Source organism: Ischnura elegans, chromosome 1 (assembly GCF_921293095.1).
Source record: "Ischnura elegans chromosome 1, ioIscEleg1.1, whole genome shotgun sequence".
In the NCBI taxonomy this organism is placed as follows: Eukaryota; Metazoa; Arthropoda; class Insecta; order Odonata; family Coenagrionidae; genus Ischnura; species Ischnura elegans.
This window is the reverse complement of record NC_060246.1, coordinates 79930372-79953889: the sequence shown is the minus strand read 5'-3', so window position 1 is coordinate 79953889 and position 23518 is coordinate 79930372. Positions and strand designations below refer to the sequence as shown.

General features: G+C 34.5%; 1 protein-coding gene across 7 annotated transcripts in view; it reads left to right on the top strand.

Annotated features, from left to right (window-relative positions):
* LOC124164161 (potassium channel subfamily T member 2) overlaps window positions 1-23518 on the top strand; it is a 568139-nt gene that overhangs the window by 526004 nt on the left and 18617 nt on the right. For 4 of the 7 annotated variants that reach the window (XM_046541370.1, XM_046541393.1, XM_046541363.1 and 1 more), the window contains exons 12-20: window positions 1285-1434; window positions 2876-3192; window positions 5834-5998; window positions 10183-10345; window positions 14816-14884; window positions 15612-15717; window positions 16489-16733; window positions 17317-17451; window positions 17725-17899. In XM_046541370.1, the coding sequence (XP_046397326.1) occupies window positions 1285-1434; window positions 2876-3192; window positions 5834-5998; window positions 10183-10345; window positions 14816-14884; window positions 15612-15717; window positions 16489-16733; window positions 17317-17451; window positions 17725-17899 (1525 nt within the window). The remainder of the gene's footprint in view (window positions 1-1284; window positions 1435-2875; window positions 3193-5833; window positions 5999-10182; window positions 10346-14815; window positions 14885-15611; window positions 15718-16488; window positions 16734-17316; window positions 17452-17724; window positions 17900-23518) is intronic. The other 3 variants (XM_046541377.1, XM_046541401.1, XM_046541385.1) reach the window with 3 other exon arrangements.

Here is a 23518-nt window from a genome sequence, read left to right as displayed (position 1 = left end):
TTAATACAATGTAAAAAGTTGGAGGTGCCTAGAATCAAGGTTTTGATGTCAGAAATTTTGGTTCATTAGTTATGGAATGACCCTGGTATAATAAGAGTTTTCTGCAATCGTTTTAACAATAGTCTTTCTTGGAATTCTTGCATAATAGTTTAATGCCGTTGTCGAGGAAAATGTACTTAGGTAAGAAAGTTATAGTAGATTTAATTGTACTAAGGGAATTTTTTTCTCATTAAATACGACACCCTCCTGCTCGCAAAATTTTAAACACAGCATCTCCATTTTAATTTTATGCAACTCCATACGAAAAATTACTGTCGCAAAATCGTTATACTCGTAATTTGTGAATATGTTTGTGCTTTCCACCAATATCCGGAAAATACCTATCAGCCCTTGCATATCAATGTCATTCAATATTAATTCGGAAGAAAACATCACGAATTCATTCAGATAACTACAGGTTTACCCAACCTGAGGTGCTAAAAATGAGTTGGACCAACTAGAGTGCTGAGGAAAGGTATTCGCTCCGTTGGATTCGTTGGGGCTACAGCTTGGCTTGAAACTGTTTCCACCAGAGCAGTTATCCTAATGATTATGCAATTTAACATACATGCATGTAGCATATTTTTATCCCCGATATCCTGAAAGGTAGGTATTCTGCATTCACTACGCAACCTATCCTAATGTGCGTGCAAAATTGTATTTAATCGTGTGTTTCCTTCACTCCGAATTCATTTTCGCCATCACGATTCATCTAGCGAATTCTTGGCCGTCGCTAACTTCACTTCCGGTGATCCCTATTTCATGCAAATTAAGTTCATATATTTATTTGAAGTTATTTTATGTCAATGTAGTCTCTGTAGAACGTACTTTATTTAAGCTATCCCATCTTTTGATGATTTTCTCAAAATATTTTATGCATGATATTTTAATCGTTTTTTATAGCATCTGCTGAATTCAACTCCTTCATGAAATAGCTCTTGCATTAAAGCAGGACTGTGAATCAACTTACATGCCTTCGTTCAGGGGATGACTCTTGTCCCATTGAATCTATCCAATTTTTTGCATGCCACTCAGCCCTCCGCTCCGTCCATTATCTTCAACTTGCCCCACTCCTAACCCTTTTTCCTTCTTTTTCTTCATCTATGTATCCTAAATAAAATAAGCCGCATTGAATTTAAGGGTAGCATGGAAACAGATGTACCCTCTGCCCCGAAAAGATAATGCACTCTTTGGTGATCCCTAAAAATATCTCAAGTTATTTTTTTTCTCTCTTCCTAATTTCAGAGAAGGGCAAACATCTCAAGAGGAATGGCATAGGCTGTACGGAAAGTGTTCTGGAAATGAAATATACCACATAGTCCTCGGCGACAGTCGCTTTTTTGGCGAATATGAAGGGAAGAGCTTCACATATGCCAGCTTCCACTCGCACCGGAAGTGAGTTTTGAAATTTGGTCAAAAGAGTCTATGTGTAGAAAATATTATAGTGTATTCAAGAAGTAGATATATATCCCAGATATTCATTCTGATCCAATTATGCCTGTTTAAAAAAAACTTATCAGGGAGCGTACCATGGATATAGGATCAAACTGAATGGATAATTCAATTATGGAATCCATTAATTGGATCCAATGAGAAAAATCTCAGTTATGGCTCCAAAACTTTAAGTGAAAGCTATAGAAATAATAAGTATAGAGTACCTAAATCTACATTTTATTATACTTCGAAAGTATTACATTTCCCTAGATTTAGCTGTAATTTAAATTTATTATTATTTTTCCAGAATCAATTCCAAAATGACCAGTCAGAATTCTGGCAAACATTAATATTATCAGCATGAGATAAATTTTGTATTACTTTTTTCTGGAAATGAATTTTACTTATACATTTTTTTGTGTGGTTCAGGCGTTATTTAAAGGTAAAAAATTTACTGTTATTACTAGATAATGCAGACAAAAACATATTTGTCGGGTTCAATCATATGAAAATGTAAACATTAAACTCAATTTAAAATATTCTCTGAGCAAGGTGTTTGTCATGTAGAATTATGATAAACTCCACTAAACAACCAAATATTTTTATGTGGTGGTGAAATATGATTTGTTTTTTGTTCAACCAGAATGGTGGAAAGAAATTATAAGTTCTGATTTGCTCAGCTTTAAGAGTTAACAATGGGAAATACCAGCAAATATTTACTAGACCATCATAAAATTACAGAGATGTATTGTCACTTTTCTTCAGATTACACAGGCCAACAAAAAAATTGTTTGAAAACTTTTTATTTTAAGCTGATCTTTATAGAGTTTTATGTGCCGAATCCAAACCTGGCCTTAGTTTTTTTGTATCACTCATAGTTTCCAAGCAATATGTATTTTAATATTGAGTCTAATACCCCTATACGGTATATAGGGAAATCAATGAAACACTGTGTTGCATCATAAAATTGTTTGTTTTACTGTTCACTACATCGTGATAAAATTGTTTGTATTTACTACAGCGTGATAATACAGGGTTCACTTGTCAACTGGAATTGGTCTACATTTTCTTTACCTTTTTTCCTTGAAGCTTCTTGTGTAGCTTTTTCTGCGATGAATCGCTTGCTAAACTTATCGAAGTACCAACAGTAATCCCCCATTATCTTTGTTCACTAGACCTACTTTTTCAATTTTATTATAACTATAAAAAAGTTGTTAAATTCTAAAACATATATTGCTTGATTTCATCAATTTAACTGTAAAATGTGAATAAATGGTGGGTGATACAACTTTAAAACCATCATATTTGGATTCAGCAACTTAAAAAACATAAGAATAAGGTATTTCCAGTAAAATGTTTTTTCATTGTTGGCCTCTGTTATTAATCACTTTTTTGTTGTAAGGTATGGCGTGGCACTTGTCGGCGTTAGACCAGCACAGCTTCCAGAGTTCTATGAAGACACAATCCTATTGAACCCTGGCCCAAGGCACATAATGAGGAAGTCGGACACGTGTTATTACATGAGTATCACAAAGGAGGAGAATTCGGCATTCATTGTGGCCAATCAGAATGGTTCAACGTCACCAGATGCAGAGAAAAAGGCTGCCGCTGCAGCATCCGCCTTGGCTGCAGCAGCATCTGCTGAGAGTGGGGGGTGTGGCTCTCAGCCGCTCAACCAATCACAGGACACTTCCACTTTGGGAAACTCCATTTGCCTCAGTAAGAAACAAGTTCCTTCTTTTTTACACTTTTTTCCTTGCCGTAACTTGTTAATGAAAAATAGATATAGCTGGTGCCGCCACTTTCATGTTCACTCAATAGAAATTTCAATAATCACGATTCAAGTGTTCCCATTTAAATTGCAATCATGAATTTTCTTTTTAACCCATTTCTTCCCAACGTTGCGTGAACGCAACGCAAACTTTGCGATTTTTTTTCTCCGTATTTGTTATTGATAAGTAGTTAATATTTTTAACATAAGTAGTTCAATGCTTTTTAAAATTTTGTGAATTTTTTCACGGAAGAATTTAAATAACTTTTGTTTTTACAATGGCCTTTTCATTTATAAGTAAGTCGTTATTTTAGGTTATCTTCTAAGTTTACATTTTATGTTAAATCTGAGGCACTCGATGATTATATCTCTCTGCAAATACAATGATGCATTTGTATTCTAGGCCATTGCAACAAATTGGGTGAATTTGACTTAGTGGTTTTCAAATTATTTAAGAATAAAGCAAGTGTTGCGTTCACGCAACATTGGGAGGACCCTGGTAATCTAGGGAAACGGCTTGCCGCGGCGGTAGTCGTGTAGAGCGTTTCTTTTTGGACTGAAAAATGAAAAGCTTATCAAGAATATGTTACCTTTTTATGGTGAAACTTTAGTTTCAGGCAATTGTACAGTATTTTAGTCCTAAATATACATCTACATAAGTGTTGAAGGGTCTTTCCTAGGAATTTTGGCAGGTGGTGAGTTTTCACTGAGTTGTGACTGTTTGATATTTTTAACTTCACGTATCGAGCAAGATCAAATCAGCGTTTACTTGTGCTACAGTGGAAATTTACTGTGACCTAAACAAAGGATGCATAAAAACTTTGCTATAGAGTTGTCCAGAAAATATAATGATTACTGTAGGCGTCTGCAATTTCAAGATATACTGGCATCCTAAGGTAAGAACGATCTGCTTACCACAGTTGACAAGTATGCAAAAAGCAAGTGAGTATGTGAGGGTTAGCAAATAGATCGTAAATTCGTATTTACGTGGTGTTGTTGACTAGGATCCAAAGGGAAGGTAGTGGGAGGGTAAAAAGCATAGTTAGGCTGGGCGGGGATATCCCGGCACCAATGGGTCTCCGTGCACAGCGGGGGTTGGCGAGTGAGAAAATGAATGGAGAGATAAGAGGGATCACATTATCGCAGTATTTTCTGATAAATTCATGCCCACTGGCCGCTGACGATAATGAGCAGATAAGGTTCCACATGAGGGTGCAGGTCATTTCGAAAGAAATTTTTTTAGAACTATGAGTGACGATGAATGCATTGGGATTCCAAGAAAAATATTTCTTGGTATATTGACTCAGGTAAAGGGCTTTCTGGGTATTACGGTATATAGAAGGGGCGATGTTCCGTTCCATCTGCTTTTACTATATCTATGGTTGTCTGTTGAACAATCGTTCCCTCCAAATAACCTGAACTCACATTTGCAGCCTAAGTTGTTCACTATCGCCAGTGATCATAGTGCGTGAAATTCTCAGAAAATATTCCAATAGCGTGGTATTTCTTCCGTTCTGATGTTTGGTGGTTATTACACCTTAGCAAAAAATATTACTGGAGTAAGGACGCGTTCCTAATGTGCGTCAAACGATGTCTCAGAAGCGTTTTGTTGAACCTAAAATGTTCTTACGCCTGACTGGTGACAAAAGTTTGGACCAGGGGGATAAGTTTTCTAAGATACGTCCATACTTTACGAGCTCAACCAAATATTTCTACGGTTTGATGCAATTTCTCATAAATTATCTTTTGACGAGAAGATGATGCCATATTTTGGAGAAAGTGAAGGAGCAATTACTCATTATCAATAGCAGACACTTTGTTACTTCCGCGATATAAAAATTCCTATTATTTGACCGGTGTCTTTATATTTTCTGTACATAATAATATTATGATGGCAATTTTCAGTTATAATTGACATTTTTGTCGATCAGGTACCTGTATCTCATTATACCGTATTTAAACAAAGGTTTGTTAACTTATAAATACCATGTAAAAACGAGCTCAGGACAAATGCTTAAATGAAATATTTTGCTACCGGAACGCATACCCACATATTAATCCACACGTGATTTTCAAATATAAGCGGCCGCCAACTAACGCTTCCGATTTTTTAAACTTTTGATAAAAGCCACAATAAAGAATCATGTTTTACCAAGTATAAAAACACGATGATTTTTTTCACGTAGACCAATTTTCCCTGAGAGGTGCCGGAACGGTGTTCTAGTGCCTTCCTGCCGAAATAAAGCACTGCTAAGGACTTATCCCACTCTCCGAGTCTTTTTAGCAATGCATTTGCTCTTTATTATTAGTATTTTAATCGATTCAATCCCTCATAAAAATTTAATGTGTGGTAACGAGCCCATATCCTTTTGAGGGAAGAGATTCCTGCTCCATGTGGCATGAATATTTGCTCTTAGGCTTAATTTTTTTGAAACCAATATTTATGACCAGTTTATAGCCTAAAGAAATAGTAGTTAATAAAAGTTTTCCATTGCATGAATATTCCTTCCTTCCTCCAATTCGCAAGTTTATAGCAGTGAATTGGGAAGGTTAATACGCAGGCAAAAATCACTGATTTTTTTGTTACAGCTGCACCAATGACAGATCCAAATCTAAGTGATTCAAGAGAAAGACTAAAGGATTGTTCGTCTGCGGCTTTAACTCCTGACTCTGGGTCTCGAGGGAATCATTTGGATGTACCAAGGGCTGATAATCCTAACCTGTTGAGTCCAGAAGCCCTAAGTCAGAGGAGAGGTGAGTATTCATATTTCTTACACTTTGTGTAATTATTCTCTTAAATATAGGTCTTTATTTCATTAGCGTATCTTTCATGTTATTTAACCCTATACGTCCCAACGTCCCTCATAGCAACTTTGGAATATTTTGGTGAAATTTTCCGGAGCGTCTCTTGGTTAAAATATAATAATTTTAGCATAATAATGCTTTTGCTGTTTCTTAAATAAAGACTGCTTGGTAAAGAGGAATTTTTTCTATAACCAGTAAAAGTTTCAGCGAATCGTTAGAAATCTTAAGATTGTATAGATATTTTGGTCAAGGTTTACATATCTCTATGAAACAGCCTGGAAATTGTATCCTGAACTTTATTGGAAATTCTAAGTGACAATGAAAAGGTGAACCCTTCGGTGAATATGATGAATGTGTGTCATCTTACCCGTGGGTCATAGGCGCACCCAGCGGGAGCACGAGGGGGCAGCTGCCCCTCTCCCTTGAAGCGAAAATAAATTTAGTTCAAAACGAAATTTTTGAGCAAATTTTCTTTTAAATAAAAAATGTTAGTATGAGATAGGGAACGAAAATAAAAATCATTATTTTTTCAAGAAATTAATTAGAAAACTAACAAATCGACGTCATAATTTTCTTAAAACTTTGGTTTCATTAACCTTTTCTGTGCTAAAATGTTACAACTTGAACAACCACGGCTTGCCCCTCCCCCTTCCCCCGGTTTTGATCCTGGGTACGCTCTTGCTGTAGGTTGCTTTTATCTCTGTGAGCAAGTTGAGATTATATTATCACTACGAATATACCATCCTATCTTTCATATGAATAAAATTATATCCTAGGGAAAGTCTTAATTAACATCATTATCACCATCATTGATGATAAAAAACTCAAGAATACATATACATTAAAATCTCTATAACGAACCCCTAGAGAGCGAAATTTAGAGGAAGCAACCCTATTTCGAAGTAATTGGCCCAATCCCAGGTATTTCCAATGGTCAATGCATGCAAAAAAAAACACCCGTAACGAAACTCTCTAAAGCCCTACTACGAAGCCTGAGCTTGGGTCCAAAACATAAAAAGTACCTCTTTAATGCAAATTATTCATAGAAAAACGTAGTATTTCACATTTACAGGTAATTTCTTTCCGTCGATATTTAATAAGGAGGACGTGGAACCGCATCGGAGAGTACCGCGTTTTAACCGTTTCGCTCAGGGATTCAAAGGAGCTCATATCTGAGACCTACAGAGCGGAGGGCACGAAGAAAACTTGACACTCTGGATCCGTGAAGGCCAAAGTCAACTCCAATGGTTCCTACCATAAGAAACGTGCATGGCAAACCGAAGCTCCGCTCAACGCATTTTCGTCTGCTGTTCCGCTCCAACCAAGAGCGCTTTACAATAGGGTGGTTTCCTATTATTTTTTATTGCCTAAATCGAAAGATTATTACTCCTGGAGTACGTATTTCACGCTTTTTCAGATTTTTAAATGACGATATCTATTTTTCGCGATTAAATGAGAAGTGAAAATTTTCAAGCGCGCGAAAACGTGACGGGTAAGAATGAATGCCGGGAAATCTCTCCGTGTGACGTATTTCTCGTTCCCGCTGCCACCCTGTGAGGTGACCTTGAGGGAGGCATGAGCGCTGATACGACGCACGCTGCTAGCGGGTAGCCGAGTACACTGCTAGCTGGTAGCGCTTGGCTTAAATAAGGATTATTAATACCTTATCAAACGAAGAAAACTTTCCGACCTTAGCCAGTTTTAATAAGTGATTATTTAGACATGTTTCCCTGAGCATGCATTGGTAATCTCAGACGATGTATAACTCCTATCTACTCGTATAGAAACTAGGTCCCTGTGACGTCACGTGGAGTGGCATCGCGTGGGCGCCAATCTGGCCGTTTTCAGATGAGGATAAAAATGGACCATTGCCATTCGTCTAAACCGGTATCTCTAAAACAAAATAATTTGTATATTATGAATACACTAATGGTGGGTAACGAATCGCAATCAATGCCTTTCGTTTTCTTTGGTGAAGGAAACTACCCTATTTAGCGTCTTGAACCGCCGCGCCGAGCCGGTTCACAAGACGAATGGCTAGACAGAATGTCCGCAGAGCAACTCTTATTAAATTTCGATAATATCGCATTGAGCATCCCTTATCGCGAGTTCCATTCCAAATTTTTACAATGTATTATTACCGGTATAACTGGAGTTTTCGGATCAAGGATCTTCGTTCGTCTACTTGGTTTAGACATAGGTCTTTCTAGTGTCATAAGAGACGATAAAATTAGTGGGATCAGGTTCTTTTACATGTTTTATGGCCTTAATTGTTAAAGTAAGACATATTTAGTTCAAGTTATTATGCTTTAACGAGCAATTTTTCCAGATTAATGGTTTTAACCAGCAAACGGCGCACATTTCGGAATTAGACACGTTCTGCAAATAACTAAAAAAGGGAAAACCTGACTTAACATTTTCTTCGAGTATGAAGAGGTAATTACTTCATGAACGGCGGCAAGGCGTGGATTCAAATATTACCTGGCATGCTCGAGGATGGTAATGCGATTTGGCATAGAATATCGGGTGTGCCATTAGAATACCAATCGTGCCCAGCTTTTGTGAAGTCATCATCATTGCATTATCATCTAAGATTGCCATTGTGACCTCAGTGCATTGCCGAATGCCACTTTTTTACTCGTGCGGTAAATAACTCACCTCACCTAACTTCCATAGTCGTTCATCGATATCTATTATATACTGGTCATGAACGTAGATATTTATCGGTCATTCCATAAGATTCAGACAATGCATTTTATTTCGTAAGTCTTAAGGTCAACATGTGCTCTCTCAAGCTAAATTTCTGCACAAAACTTTCAACTGATATCGATTTAAATTATTGCACTTAACAAATAGTATCGACTACGCACTGAGTAAAATTATGGAGGAATTTGAAAATACGTAATCCACGAGCAATAATTTAGGATTTTTCTTTTAATACCTGACCGTAACTAAAGTAAGCGATGAGGGGTAGAGCAGAATGGACGAGAAAAACGATAATTTCAGTTAGAAATACGCAGTGATAGCCACGGAATTTTATAGCTATACCATTTTTCGGAACTGACGGCGGCTGGGTGGAAAATAGACACTAGCCAATGAGAAGCGCTGCCCCTTCCACTTCTCCGTTCCCCTCCATCCCCTTCCCCCTCCATCCGGCCGATCGGCGTTGCCAGCCTTTGGAATAATGGTACTTTCGGGGGCTGCAGAACGAGCGCTGTGCGATCTCCAAAGATTCGGCTTGGCAACACTGCTAGCTGGAGAGCGGTGTGCACTGCACGGAGTTCGGAGAGAGACTGCGGGCTCTTCCACACTTTCTCCTGTCGCTCTTCTGTGATTGGCTAGAAGAGTGGGTGGGTTTCGAGCACGCTCAAGGTCAGCCGCCGTCAGTTCAGAAAAATTGTATAATAATAATAAGTATTTATCATCACTATAGGAAGGCGTTTTATAGTGAATTAATCAAGATTGAGAAATTCGATTTGCATCGTAATGCACACGAAAAACTTTAATGTCCCTGTGAAGACGCAACCCGCACATCAACCCCGTACAACGGCACCCCCAACAGCGAGGTCATGATTTTTCCGTCCCAACGAACTCTTTGAATGGTTTTACTGTATTTATGATGTTTCCTCTGAAATTCGGCAATTATTATTCATTTCTTTTCAAACCCAATGTCAAACTTTGTGATTTGACTAGAAACTCGAGCATTGTTTGATACCCTACCTATGGAACCGCCTTTTCATTGCCAAATTTAACAAAGGAAAAAATGTGTCGGGCTTGTCGATTTTCCCTGGAATATGCTGAATTCGAAATTCGAGTTATCAGGGTTCTAATGTTGATCATATGACTCTCCTAAAATGCTTAAAAAACTTCAAACTCACTACTTATGAAATTTCTCGGGGCAAGATCCCCGGTTTGGGCCCCCCAATATTTTTTGTAAGTCGGCATCCATGTGCTGAAGGATAGGAAACTTAAGTTCCAGAAAAGAACCGTAAGTTCTCTAACGTTTCCATGGCAGGAATTTTCAGTACTTTATCCTTTCCAGATGTAGATCTTAAGTCATTTCACTTACAAAAGTTTTGTTGGGGGTTGCTTGAAATCTCATTTCACTCCTCTTTTTCTCAACTTGATGTTAGGGAGTCGCCGGCCAAGCATCCTCCCCGTCCCAGATATGTTCACAAGCTCTTCCCTGAGTGTTGCTGCAGATGACCAAAAGGACGATGATGATGGTGATGGAGAGGAGAGTGAGGATGAACTTGGTGATGATGTGCCTTGGAGGTCACCGAGTGAAAAGATTGCGTGAGTCCTGAGATTAAATCAAAGTCCCATTAACCTTTAGAACTCAAGAAAATCCTGTCCTCCAACTAACCTGCGCATATAATAAAATGAAAAATATTTCCCTAGCCATAAATTTCCCCCTAAACGTTCCAGTTGTCTGATAAAAAATTGCTATTGCCTTAAAATGGTTTTCATTAAAAAATTGCTTGGCTCAAATTTGCCTCTTGCTTGGGCTGAGGATAAAATTTTTTTCTTGAGTGACACATTCTGTCTCCAAATCATAGAATTATAAGTTGATTGGCCAGCCTTTGCTAAGATTTGTAATCGAAAAAAAATGTGGGGTTAAGAGTGCAGGGGTTAATTGTTTTGAGGGCTCATACATTACTTTTGGAGCAATGAAGTATGTATTTATTATCAGTGATTCTCACTATCCAAACACGATGTGACTGCTTAGAGCTGAGGGGGATATTCTATTATTTTAGCTTCAAATGAATTGCAAATTTTCATTGCTCTGGTTTGTACAACATCAGAAATTCTATGTAAAAATTTATTCAGGTTTGTTTTTTTGCTTATGCACCAGTAAATCTTACTTGCTAAGCACACCTCATTCTCCCAACTTAAACATTGAACTAAGGGCCTCCTGAGGACATTCTACTGTGACAAAGGCACTGATTAACCCGCCTTTACTCTAAAATCAGGATGCAACCCTTTTTAAGAAAGTATACTTCTTTCAAATAATACTTCTCAAATCTTAATTCAAATGATAATTCTGCTTTGCTTCAGTTCTTATAAAGAGATAATATTTTTTATTGTCTATTCCTACAAAGCATCTGAACACTACCAAGTTCTAAGAATGACTCTTAAATGTGTGCTCACTTGTGTTGGAGACATAAGTACATATGTGCCACTCTCGGAATTGTGTCCCTTATTACACTTAACTGAAACTTAACTCTATTGTCAGGCTACAAAATGTAAAGAGCTTTCAATTCAAAAGAAATAGTTCAGTAGAGGTTAAATGGACAACTCCAACATCATAATTGCATCATAATTTATTTTATATAAATTCAAATTTAGTCATTCTTCAGGGTTAAAATTAACAATGTATCAATTTATTCCATGAAGTGGATATTATTGGTTTTAATAGGGTATCATATTTGATATGTATGTCCTTCCTCTTTATGGTAAAAGTATTAACAGCCATGAGGAATTCGTACATAAATATTTTTAGCCGCTTATAAATTTTTAAAGATTTTTTAAATATTTGATATTACATTACATATATTAGTTAGAATATCAGCTTTTGGATGAATGCAAGCCTAAGCACATTTACATCAAAATAAATCATATTCAAGGCTATGAATACATTTTTCTATGCCTATACATAAATGCATTTGCATATCTTTTCAATCTTATGCTTAATGCAATTAAATATAAAATTTTATTTCTTAAATTTTAACCTTGAACCATAATGCTGTAGAAAACTTTGGTAGGTATTTCTTTCTTCAATTAAGAAGTGGTTACTCTGATAATGAAATAAACTTAGCTATTTTTTTAATCCTAATGTAATGTACTAGCTTTCTGCAGAATATTGGCATATAAGCAACAAAGCCTTCCATATTTTTTTTAAGATCTGTACCCTTGATATGATGCCTTGAATAACCAATAGAAATATAGCATGCATCCATCTCCATGCACAGATTCATCCTTTTAGTGTACAACAGTGACAAGTTGAAATATAAGGCACAAGCACCCTACCCTGTTACCCTGGCATGAATGTCATCTGAACCTTACACCTTGGGAAATAAAATAAGAGTTCAGTCTTGGAAAGTTCTGATAATTTCATTGATAAGTAAGTGCGTATACATACATATATGACTAGTATCATGCCCAGAAAAGAGGCATGAATGTATGGATTTAAAGTGAAATTATAATTCTCTACTTTGTTTTGATGCAAAATTCCTAACTTGTAGAGTACATAAAAGCTGAGAGGATGTATTTGATTTGCCGTTCAATTAAATATTCAATGAATTGGACCTGAACGCGTCTTTTTCTGAAAAAGAAGTAAATACAAGGATTGCGTCATGAATAATTCTTTTAAATCCTCCCACTATTTGTTACTTACAACCCATTAAATTGATCTAGTATTTCCATTTATTGCTACTGTATTGTGAAAGATCTGAAATAGAGAATTAAATTACCCAAATATCTTAGGTACCTTTACACTATAGATATCATATGCTTACATTAATTGTTATAGTTTTTATGATGTTCTCTGATTTTACAAATGGATTACCTATTCACCTTCATGCCCGTACAAATATTGTTAAATGCCAGTGGTAACAGTAATTATTTGGCAAGAAGCTTAGCCAAAAATATTATATTCAGATTTTCTTAGACTGTTCTCACAATTATTTCCCAAATGAAGTCTATTTGATTCCTTTCCTCTTGTTATCAGATGGCTGCCATGATTTTTCCCAGTACATGTGACCTTTGTGTCTGCAATGATTCAGTAGATTTCATGTCATTGATTTCTCCCAAGATGCCTTATGTGAATTTTTTTTACTGTTTTAATAAATGCCTATCCAATACTTTTACCCTTCCAAATGCTTCATATAGTACCCATTTGTTTTTGAATTTTTGTTATTGAAATTGACGTTCTGAAAAAGTTGACAAAATCATTTGTGTATTATATTCGTTGCATTATGTTCTGTCAAGTATATATGTACCTGTGACAAAGCTATATTTGTCTTCCTGTAAATACATATTTATAATTATCAAGGATTGCTAAATAATTTGGAAACAGTAATGGGTTCTGTTAACTATTATTTTCGGTGGCTAAGAGTAAAAAGCCTGATAGTTTCCTGATTTAATCAGCTATTTACTTTTGAGTCAGCCTTCTTGTCTTCCAGTTCAAAAAAATTTTATTCCTTCAGTGAATATTTCTTTCTTCTGTAATTTTCTTTCATTTGCCAACAAAGTCTAGTTTACAAATTTTCCAGAATATATTTTTTTCTTCTTCTCTAATGCTATTCATCACTAAAGCATTTCCAATTGCATTATTTTATCTATCGTATTGTTATTTTCCAACTTTTATCTTGGCAAGATAAGATATCCCTAGCTTGAGGCTGCAAATCCTTTAAGCAGGCAAGTAAAATGATTAAAAGGACCATTTTCCTTCAATCTTCACAGCAATTAGGTACCCACATTGAGGCAATTGAAACAACTATTTTTCCTTAAATTCCCAAATTAATTTCATTATCACATGGTGAATCAACATTGCACCACACCAACATAATGCAAAATCCTTTTTTATATAAAAATGTTAAAAATGCATTTATACATTTCTTTAATTTGTTGATTCTTGAGAAAGGCACTGAGGAAGCTTAAAATATAAAAAAAGAGAAAAAGAAATTAAAATACCTTGCTGCCCATGCCTATAGAAAAAATATTTTTTGAAATTATAGGAAGTACCAATAAGGCAAGCCAAACTATATTTTTATGAAGTATAGTTTGACAATTGCCGTGAGTTGTTTTGTGTCAGTAAAATGTTTTTCATGTGTTAAGGGCAAAATTTGAAAAGAATTTTGAATTTTTCCGTTGTTATCTTTGGGAGTTAGTGCTTTTTTAACATCATTTTGCATAGTGTCACATATGTTACATACAGTTAACATTAAGAATTAGTGTACATAATTTTCAAGTAACTTGAAACTCCAATTTTTTATGGCTGTTACATGTATATTGCCTACATTCTAAGGAGTTCAGAAGATTGAAAGTGATATCAATCTTAACATAAGACACAGTCTCAGGCATTAATTTGTGGAAATGCTTCATTATAGATTAAATAATTAACTTAGTTTTATTCCACACTTAAAATAAAGTGTGGAATAAAGCTAAGTTATTTATTTAATCTATGATATCAATTTTGCACATATCTTTGCAAAACAGTGTTGGGCTCCCTCAGTCTTAATTGATGGGAAATAAGAATTAATTTAAAAACACCATACTCTCCAAAGTCATACACTTTTTAAATAAGCCTGTTTAAAAAATCTCCCCTGAATCATTGGTTATAATATTTGCTTTTTTTCCCACATATTATTTCCATCTTTAATGAATTATGAACACATTTTCTTGACCATCTTCATGGTGAAGTCACAAGTGTAAAACTGAATTTAATATCAGACTTAGAATATATTATCTCTGCACACGTAATGCATTGGAGAAATTCACTTGCCGCACATATTTTTCATTTTGACACATTCACATGACCAGTGTGAATACAAAATATCAGGGTACATTCACATCTCTTCATGTCACATCAATCATTCACAAAGCCAAATATACTAATACCAATCCCATGTTAAATATATATTCCTTAGCTGAGATGGTTGTTCTCTTGAATGAAAAACCCTCCTCATCGCGAAACGTCTCTCTTTCTTTCCTTCTTTCTCTCTCTCTTCTCCTTCCCCCTCTTTCTCACCTCCCGCTCCACAGTTTGGACATTTCAGATGATCTTGGTGACAACCCTTCCTTATGGCCTGTTTGGCACTGCGACTGCTATGGGTGAGTGGGGTATGAGAAAAACATATAAAGGAAGAAAAAAAATAAGCTTTCATGATGGCCGCGCACTGTGAGGTTAAGCCGCTATGCGATCTCTCTCTTTTTTTAACTCTCTAATAATATCTCAATTGCTCTAATTTGCTTCAAGTAGTTAGTCTTGCTGCGTTGACATAGATGATTTTTTATGTTTCTTCTCTCTTAACAGTAGACAATAGGGGGTGTGGCAATTGAGTGAGTGGTTGATGAACTCATGCTTATGTGGGTAAGGTGCAGGCAGATAATGATTTTCAATGCCTAGAGGTGATATCATACAGCTAATAGTACTTCATTTTTTTTAATCGAATGATTTATCCTTTTATTTTTTTAGGTGTGTTCCTGCCATGATGTTTATTACTTTGTGTTTGCCTGTTATTCATGAAGTTGTTGAAACAGTAGTTCGTTCAGTGTTGTTGGTGAACGTCGTAGAATGCTCTCCTTTGTTATGAATGTTGAGACCATTATTTTGCTATTTATTATCTTCCACCCTCCTCCACTCTTTATTACCTAATCCATAATCACTACCATCCATTGTTGTCATGTTCTGTGACTGCTTGAACTGACAAACTAGAAAGTGGGAAAGCAATAGATAGCGATTCATATGAATAATTACATTAACTGGCATGTTATCAGAGGTTTTTGCTTATGCTTCACATAACTATTAAATATTTAACGAAATAAACCCATGTTACAGGATTGTCAAAGGTTTCCCACCGGTTTCCCCATACATTGGAGTGAGTCCAACCTTATGCTACCTCTTGAAGGAGAAGAAGCCGCTATGTTGCCTTCAGCTTGCACAGGTAATACAAATTTGAGTACATATTGAAACTCTTATTTTAAATATCACTATGGGAGACATTTAAAACGTTTTCATGAATTCTAGAATTTAAGCTTTCTTGTTCTATGCAGGCCTGGGCAATATTTCAAATACAAGTATTTTAAAATACGTATTTGAAATACATTTGTAATTTGTATATGGTATTTCAAATACATGACCTTAATGTATTTTGTATCTTGTATACATATTGCATTTCAAATACTGTTTTTTGGTATTTTACCATTCTGAAATAAAAAATTGATTTGTAAAATACTTTTGAAGTAGTTCTGATAACACGTCTGTAGCATTATGCTTCAGCGATTACTTCATTTTCGTTAGAATCGTTTTCAACATGTTTGCAACTATCCATAACATGCCAAAGCAGGTTATATTATTTTAAGATACCATAGTTTCCATAGAAATGCATTTTGTATTTTAAGAGGCATTTAAAATATGTACCTACTACTTTGTATAATTTGTTTTTTAAATACCCAAGTCAAAGGTATTTTCTATTTTGTATTTCAAATGCATTTGTAGTGTTATTATGTATTTTGTATTTTAAATACTCCTTGGCCTGTATTTTGCCAAGGCCTGGTCCTATGTAAAAAGACTTTTCATGGATGTTTTTGATTACTATATACTTTCATTTCTCACTCAAATCCAAAGTAGGTACATTTGAGAATAAAAAATGCACAAGCTAATATGCATTATTAACAAAATGGCATTTTAGGTAATGTGTTTATTTTGTTCCTAGGTATGCGAGCACTGCTCATATAGGAATGCCAAGGAATACAACTGGCAAAATAAAACAATCATACTTGCTGCAGACTATGCATCCAGTGGAATCTATAACTTCATCATCCCATTAAGGGCTCATTTTCGATCGAAAACATCCCTCAACCCCATTATCCTCCTGCTGGAAAGGAGGCCAGATATTGCGTTTCTAGATGCGATATCATATTTCCCCTTGGTTTACTGGATGCTTGGATCCATTGACTGGTAAGCATATTGTGTTAGTCATCGGGCCACTTACATAAAATGTATAAAACTTAGGGTGGTCACATATTACTCCTCAAAAAATGAAGTTATGATAGCCTTAGGAAAGAGGAAATTTGGGCTCTTGAACATGTAGGCAAGATTTTGAAAAAATCTATAGGCATCGTAATTCATTTGAGCCAAGTGGTATCATAGTTTGAATTTAAAGAAATTAATTCTTCATTTCTATTCAAATTTTCATTGGGACTCAGGAAGGAAAAGATGCTATTATGCATTTTCTATACTAGGTGAACCTATTTTCAAGGAATTATTTTCTTTTTTTCCATTTTCAATTTCAATATTTTCATATGTATGAAGTCCCAAAGTGTTATTACTGTTTTTTCTCTCCTTATATTATTCTCGATTTCCAATACCCATATGTTAAGTAAATTATCACTATTAATGGGCATAACATACTGGCATTCTTTGTGAAATTTAATATGGTGCTCTATTGAACTTTATATCCAATAAAAAATTTTTAAATATTTTACTGTACGGTGTAGGATGTAAATGTAACTTCACTCACTAAATACAACTTTAATTTCAGTCTGGATGACCTCCTTCGAGCTGGCATCACTCTGGCTGAAAATGTTGTGGTTGTAAACAAAGAATTGTCCAACTCAGCGGAAGAGGATACTCTAGCTGACTGCAACACAATAGTCGCTGTCCAGACAATGTTCAAGTAAGCGAATAAGTATTAGAATAAAATTATTTAAGCAGGTGAAAATAATCGTGAAATTTCTTTTAAATTTCTTATCAAGTAAGTTTGTTTCTGATATGCGATATAAACATTTTGACGTGACATGTTGGCATAAATAGTTTGGTAATCTGAAATAAATTTTGACTTTGCAGTGAAAGTCTGTGGCAGGCAATATCTGTTTGCTATTTTATATTTACATCTTTTCAAACATATCTGCCAGCTTATGTCTAAAAATCTTGAATTCTTTTCTTATAGGTTCTTCCCTAGCATTAAAAGCATCACTGAACTCACCCAATCAACAAACATGAGGTTTATGCAGTTCCGTGCTCATGACAAATATGCTCTACATCTCTCCAAAATGGAAAAGGTACTGGGAAATTCTCCCCAGCTCCTCAGTGCAGATGATGGTGCTGACAGGGTGCTTATGCTGGTAACCCCCTTGATTTGACATTACTTACAATTCTTCGTAGAATGTGGCTGTTACCTCTGCTTCACATAGTTATTGAAAGTCAGCTTCATCTTTTCATCTTTCAATATTTAAAAAATCCTTGAAAAATTGTCCACTTTCTACTCAGGATCATAAACTACTCAGAAAATACCAAATTTTGCTTGGCCATAATAATTAAACGAGCTATTATTTTCAGTTACCTACTGCAGCTTCATTTCTTTATGCTGTGAGCAAAGATACAGGTTGCCACATTTTCCCTACCCAACTTTCTCCATGTGATGCAAACATGATGCTATTCCCTTAAAAAATTACTAATAACAAGTAGAAAACCCTTCAGAATTAATATGTCTCAAATAAATTGTTCCAAATCCTTTTTTTCCTAAACGGGCTTTACGACAAGGCTAAATATTGTGAGGACATTATATTTACTCATGACCAGGAAGGAATATATTAGTTAAAGAGAAGCTCATAAATTTTATTCAATATGTTCATAACTATGTCTATACTTTCTTTCTTAATCCATCATAATAAAATTAAGAAATCTACTGCTTTTAAAATCACATGAATGTGTTAAGCCGGGAAATTATATTAGATGGATTTCCACTTTTTGTCAATAAATTTTGTGTATCCATGGATATTCATTCCACCAATGAGAATTTTTGGTTGTTTTGGCTTGAACCTATTTAGTAAGAGAAGTGCTTTAATCAAAGGTTACAATGCTTATCATTCACATTGCATAGATTTATCTAAGGTAGATATACCTATTTATTTCATTAAAATACGTTTAAACTGTGACACATATCCACTGTGAAATTATGAATTGCACATTACTCAAATACATTGGGAGCTGCATTCATCAAAATCAAATCTCCATCAATTAATTTGTTATTAAAAATATTTATGCAAGTTTTATTTTCATATCATAGACAGGGTCATCGCAGCCTTTACAGTCAGTAATATCACTGCTTTTATCTTATCATCAATGAATACTAATAAGTATTCAACTCACATAATTATTTCATTCTCTGAACTTCAGATAACTCTCTTCAATACATGAAATGTTGATACATCCTTCTTGGCAGGGTGTAACTCTTTTTCCTTCTTATTATCCACTTTATAAAGTTAGCTGTGTATGCCTACTGCTTGCTCTGTGTAAGTGAAAATTTAGATTTTTATTTGGTAATTTAGTTTATTCAAATTAGGTTACTAAAATTTTATCAGTGAAAAAAAAGTAAGTCTCTGAGATATAACTCACCACAACCATATTTGATGCAAACTTTAATTATTCTGAGACAGTTATTTATGCTAGAATTTTACTCATGTTAAATGTTGCGACAATTTATAGAAGTCCTTAGTTTTCCAAGAACAGAAAATTTATAAGTATTAGATATGGGTCAAAAATGTTTCCCAACAAAATGAGTGGTACCACAGTGGCTTAACTTGAGATTTCATCATTTTTGCTGTTAGGCTATTACTAGGTACCGTTGTGATAAGGGAAATTTAATGTAATGCACATGAATGTTTAACAGAAGGCTTACATTATCTATACCATTGACTTACCAAAACTCATGTAAGATGAAGTCATTTGCTTACCTACGAAACACTCTCTCCACCTCATTAGTGATCATTCCAGAATGAGTATTTGATAATTATGTTCACATTGTAGAGAAGCATAGTAACAAGTGTTGTGTGAAGAATTCTTGGGATCCCCAGTGGATCAAGAGCTACATTTCTGCCAACGTTTGCATGTCCTATCGGTTAATCGCCCTCAGAACTTGGTCTTCATCCTCAGAGTCCTTAGGTTGATGGTCGAGTCAGACATCAAAAAGTCAGCAGAAATGCAGTTCCTGACCCATTGAAATCTTTGTTTTGACTCAATGCAAATGGTACTGAGAGTGTAATATTTCATATTTCATTTTTAATTTTATTTTTCATCCACTTTTCAGTAAGTGGTAAACGTTATTGATCATGGTGAAGAGGATATTAAATTGCAGAGTTAGGATTTTGATTTTCATGAGCATCATTGCCTTGGAATAACATTCAGCAATGGAGGAAGTCAGAAATCATCCACAACCATTTTTGACGTCACTTTATCTCTGGGGAACCAAAAGTGCAACAATGCAATGAAGGAAAAATTATAATTCATGATCTGGAATCAATACATGATACTCCAGCATTACATATTCATAGCATTTGAAGAGCATTTAGTATGTCCCACAAGCTGTTAGTAAAGTCTGAAACTGTTGTCCTTCATGAGATATATCCACTCATATGATCTTATGATTCCAAACCATGCCCTTGAAGTTAGCCCATGACTGTTTCTAAAATCAGTATATAGTTCTCAACCTATTTCTATGACATTCTCCATCCCATTGAGCACATTTTTGGGATGGATGATGTTCTCAAAAATGAAGATAAAATCGATTGTATTACTGACTCTGGAGGCCCTCACACTCATTTGAATGTGAAGTCAGAATAAAGTCTCCATGAAGACTATCACCATTTGCACTTACTTAATACCATTACTTTGATTAATCAATTTAATTTTTAGCTAGACCATAGCTTAATTACTGCCATAAGAAACCTTATTAATTTTTTATTGCAAAGATGAATTTACCCCAATTCAAATGATGTTCAGAAAAACTTTTTTTCGTATGCCAAATTTTATTACTAAAGTTTGAAAGGAAAAATACTTGCTGTGGCTTTAGGAACTAATAATATTTATGAAAACCTCAGTCTGAATCTATCTAAATGAAACAGTCAAATCTCGCCACTAATTTTGGTGCAACAATAATTACAGTAGGTACGAAACAATTGCATCTGAAGCAACCCATTCCAAATACACTTTTCCCTCTCTAAAAATATAATGAAAAATATGATTACCATTTCCTTAAAAAATACATTAAACTGCAATTAAGCTAAAATGTAGATAACATAAAACCCATAAAATTTTAATTATCAAAACCTAAAAAATTCCTTATTAAATTATCAATCGCTTCAAATTTGTGGTAAAATCTATAATTCTAATCATCTTTTAAAATTGGTTAATATATGGGAAGATATATTTTCAATATAAACTTTGCCTGTTAAGAGCATAAAAGCCTCTAAATAGAGCCATTTTTCCATGCCAGTTATAGCAGCCAAGAGTAAAGTTTTCAATGAATCATCCCAGAGTTTGGATGCATATTATGTCTTTCCACAGTTAGTGTAGATTATCTTGATTATGTACTTTCCCTTATGTAAAACTTTTCTGCATATTTTTGTGGCAATATGTGTGAAATGCTCAACCTATCCTTATGATATAGGTACCTACTTGACTTTATATTTAAATAAAACTTTATGCATCCTTCTTAAGCTAACTCTTGCTGTTCATGGTAGGGTTCCTTAGGAGAAATAGCTCTAATGGAAGGTAAAATCATTATTTTTAGATAAAACAACATAAAATTAATCTTCTTTACATCTGTCATGACTGCAATAATTACGATTTTGACCTTTTAATTGATTGTGCACAATCTACTTTGATTTCATAATTATCTGGCATAATCCTTCCTTGCTAATGCTAGTTTATTGTTTGTATATTATAGAAAGTGTAATTTTATCCTCTGTGGCTAAAATAGTATTAATCTACCTCTCATCCTATCTTATATAATAAAAAATAGTAGTAAGTATTTTTATAATACAATATCAGCTTGTTAGAAAAATAGCCTTTTAATATCCTTAGTATGTACCTAGGTAATTCGTATTTTTATTGCATTAAATCTTACCAGAATTTAACCTTAATAGAATGAAATCAACTTACTGTTACTTAGCAGCATGATTAATAGGAAAATTTATGGTACATGGCAGGTTTTCATGAAACCTTTGATCAATTTTGGCTCTAGTACTTGAAAAGTCATAAACAATATATGGTTTATGACAAATGCATAAGTTGATAGGTGATTTCTATATAGCACAAGATAGGTAACATTGAATTGGTAAAACGAAAAATTAATACATCATGGAATACTTTTCCAAGGTAATCATTTTGGGTTATCTTTTTATTATTTAAGCTGCCAGTAAAATGGCAGTTAAACGAGTGATATCCAAAAAATATTGAAAGTTCCTTGACAACAGAATGTTATGACTTAGTAAGGAATCATCTCCATATCAAGATAAGCATATGCACCTATATAGACTCATGTGTTTGATCAGTATAAATATTTCCCTCTTGAAGATGAGCTAACAGCTCTAGTATATGATTAAAGAGTTCTTCAAAAATTAGCATTAATTATGTAGGTACGGTTAAAGGAAAATTTAAATTGTTGATATTATATCAATCAGTAAATTTAGGCTATCAGGACACTTAATGAATGGCTCATTAGTACATACATCAGTAAAATTTCTCATAATATTAGAAAATGAGTCTTTGACTTAAAATCATTCTGTTATCATCCAATATTGAGGGCTTATCGTAATTTCTTCACCAGCTGTCATTTTCATTGATTATTATCACATTATATTTTACCAATGGAAGGAATTGCCAATTAATTTTACCAATTACTTCATAAATAAGTATTGTGGAGTATGTCTTGCTTACTTATGCTATTATATTCTATAGTAATTGTTATTCCTATCGCCTTATTTTACAGTGTCTTACATTAAGACTTATTCAATATCTGAAAAAAGTGTTGTTTGAAGTATCTACATATTTTCTACCAAAACAAATTATTTTGTAAAATTTCATAATATGAGTAGTTCATAATGTACTTCTTTCATAAAAACTTCATTCATTTTTAGTAATGAGTCTTTGTTATCATAAGCCTTCTGTCCTCTTTCATTTTTATACTCTTTTATGAAATTTCATGAATCTAGTCAGTGAAATTCATTCTAGTATTACTTCTCCTCTTTTACTTAATTTGAAAATCAACTTTCCAGTTAAATTGTAACTATGTACTAAGCTTAAGAACATGGCATTGTTCATGATAAAATTAAAAAGATTAATTTACTTTGTAAAATCCATGGAAAAATTAACTATCATTCATCACTCCTCATGCAACAAATTTTCCCGCTAACTTGTACCACTCTTGAAGGAAAATTTTAATTAAGAACTGCAGTCAATCAAGTGCTTATAAGTGCACCCAACTTCAAAAAAATCATTTTCCAGAACATCAAAGCAGGCAAAACCATAGGAGTGATTTTATTTCTTCCCCATTTCTTTCAAGAAGAAAGACATAAGTCTGAACAACTTGAGATGCTCCTCAGTGAAAGAACTCATCCTCTTGCCAGTAACATCCTGTTTTGTGTTTTCCTTTCCCATTTTTTTATGTTGCCTTATGCCTGCTATCCTCACTTTCCCCTAAGACTCCCTCCTTCCTGTCCCCTTGCCTTATGCAAAGTCCACATACGTGGCCTCATAGTGAGTATATAAGAGATGTTGAAGCTCAAGCTCATTATGAGTGAAAATTCCATAATAGGTGAATCTGGTCATATCAATAAAAAGCATTTCTGTGGATTTTACAAAGTTTAAACTTGTTTCACTTTAGTAATGAAGGCTAACTTCCTCAAAGTGATGCCCAAGAATGTTGATTTGATGATATATTTTTATTAAATCAGGGTAGTTAG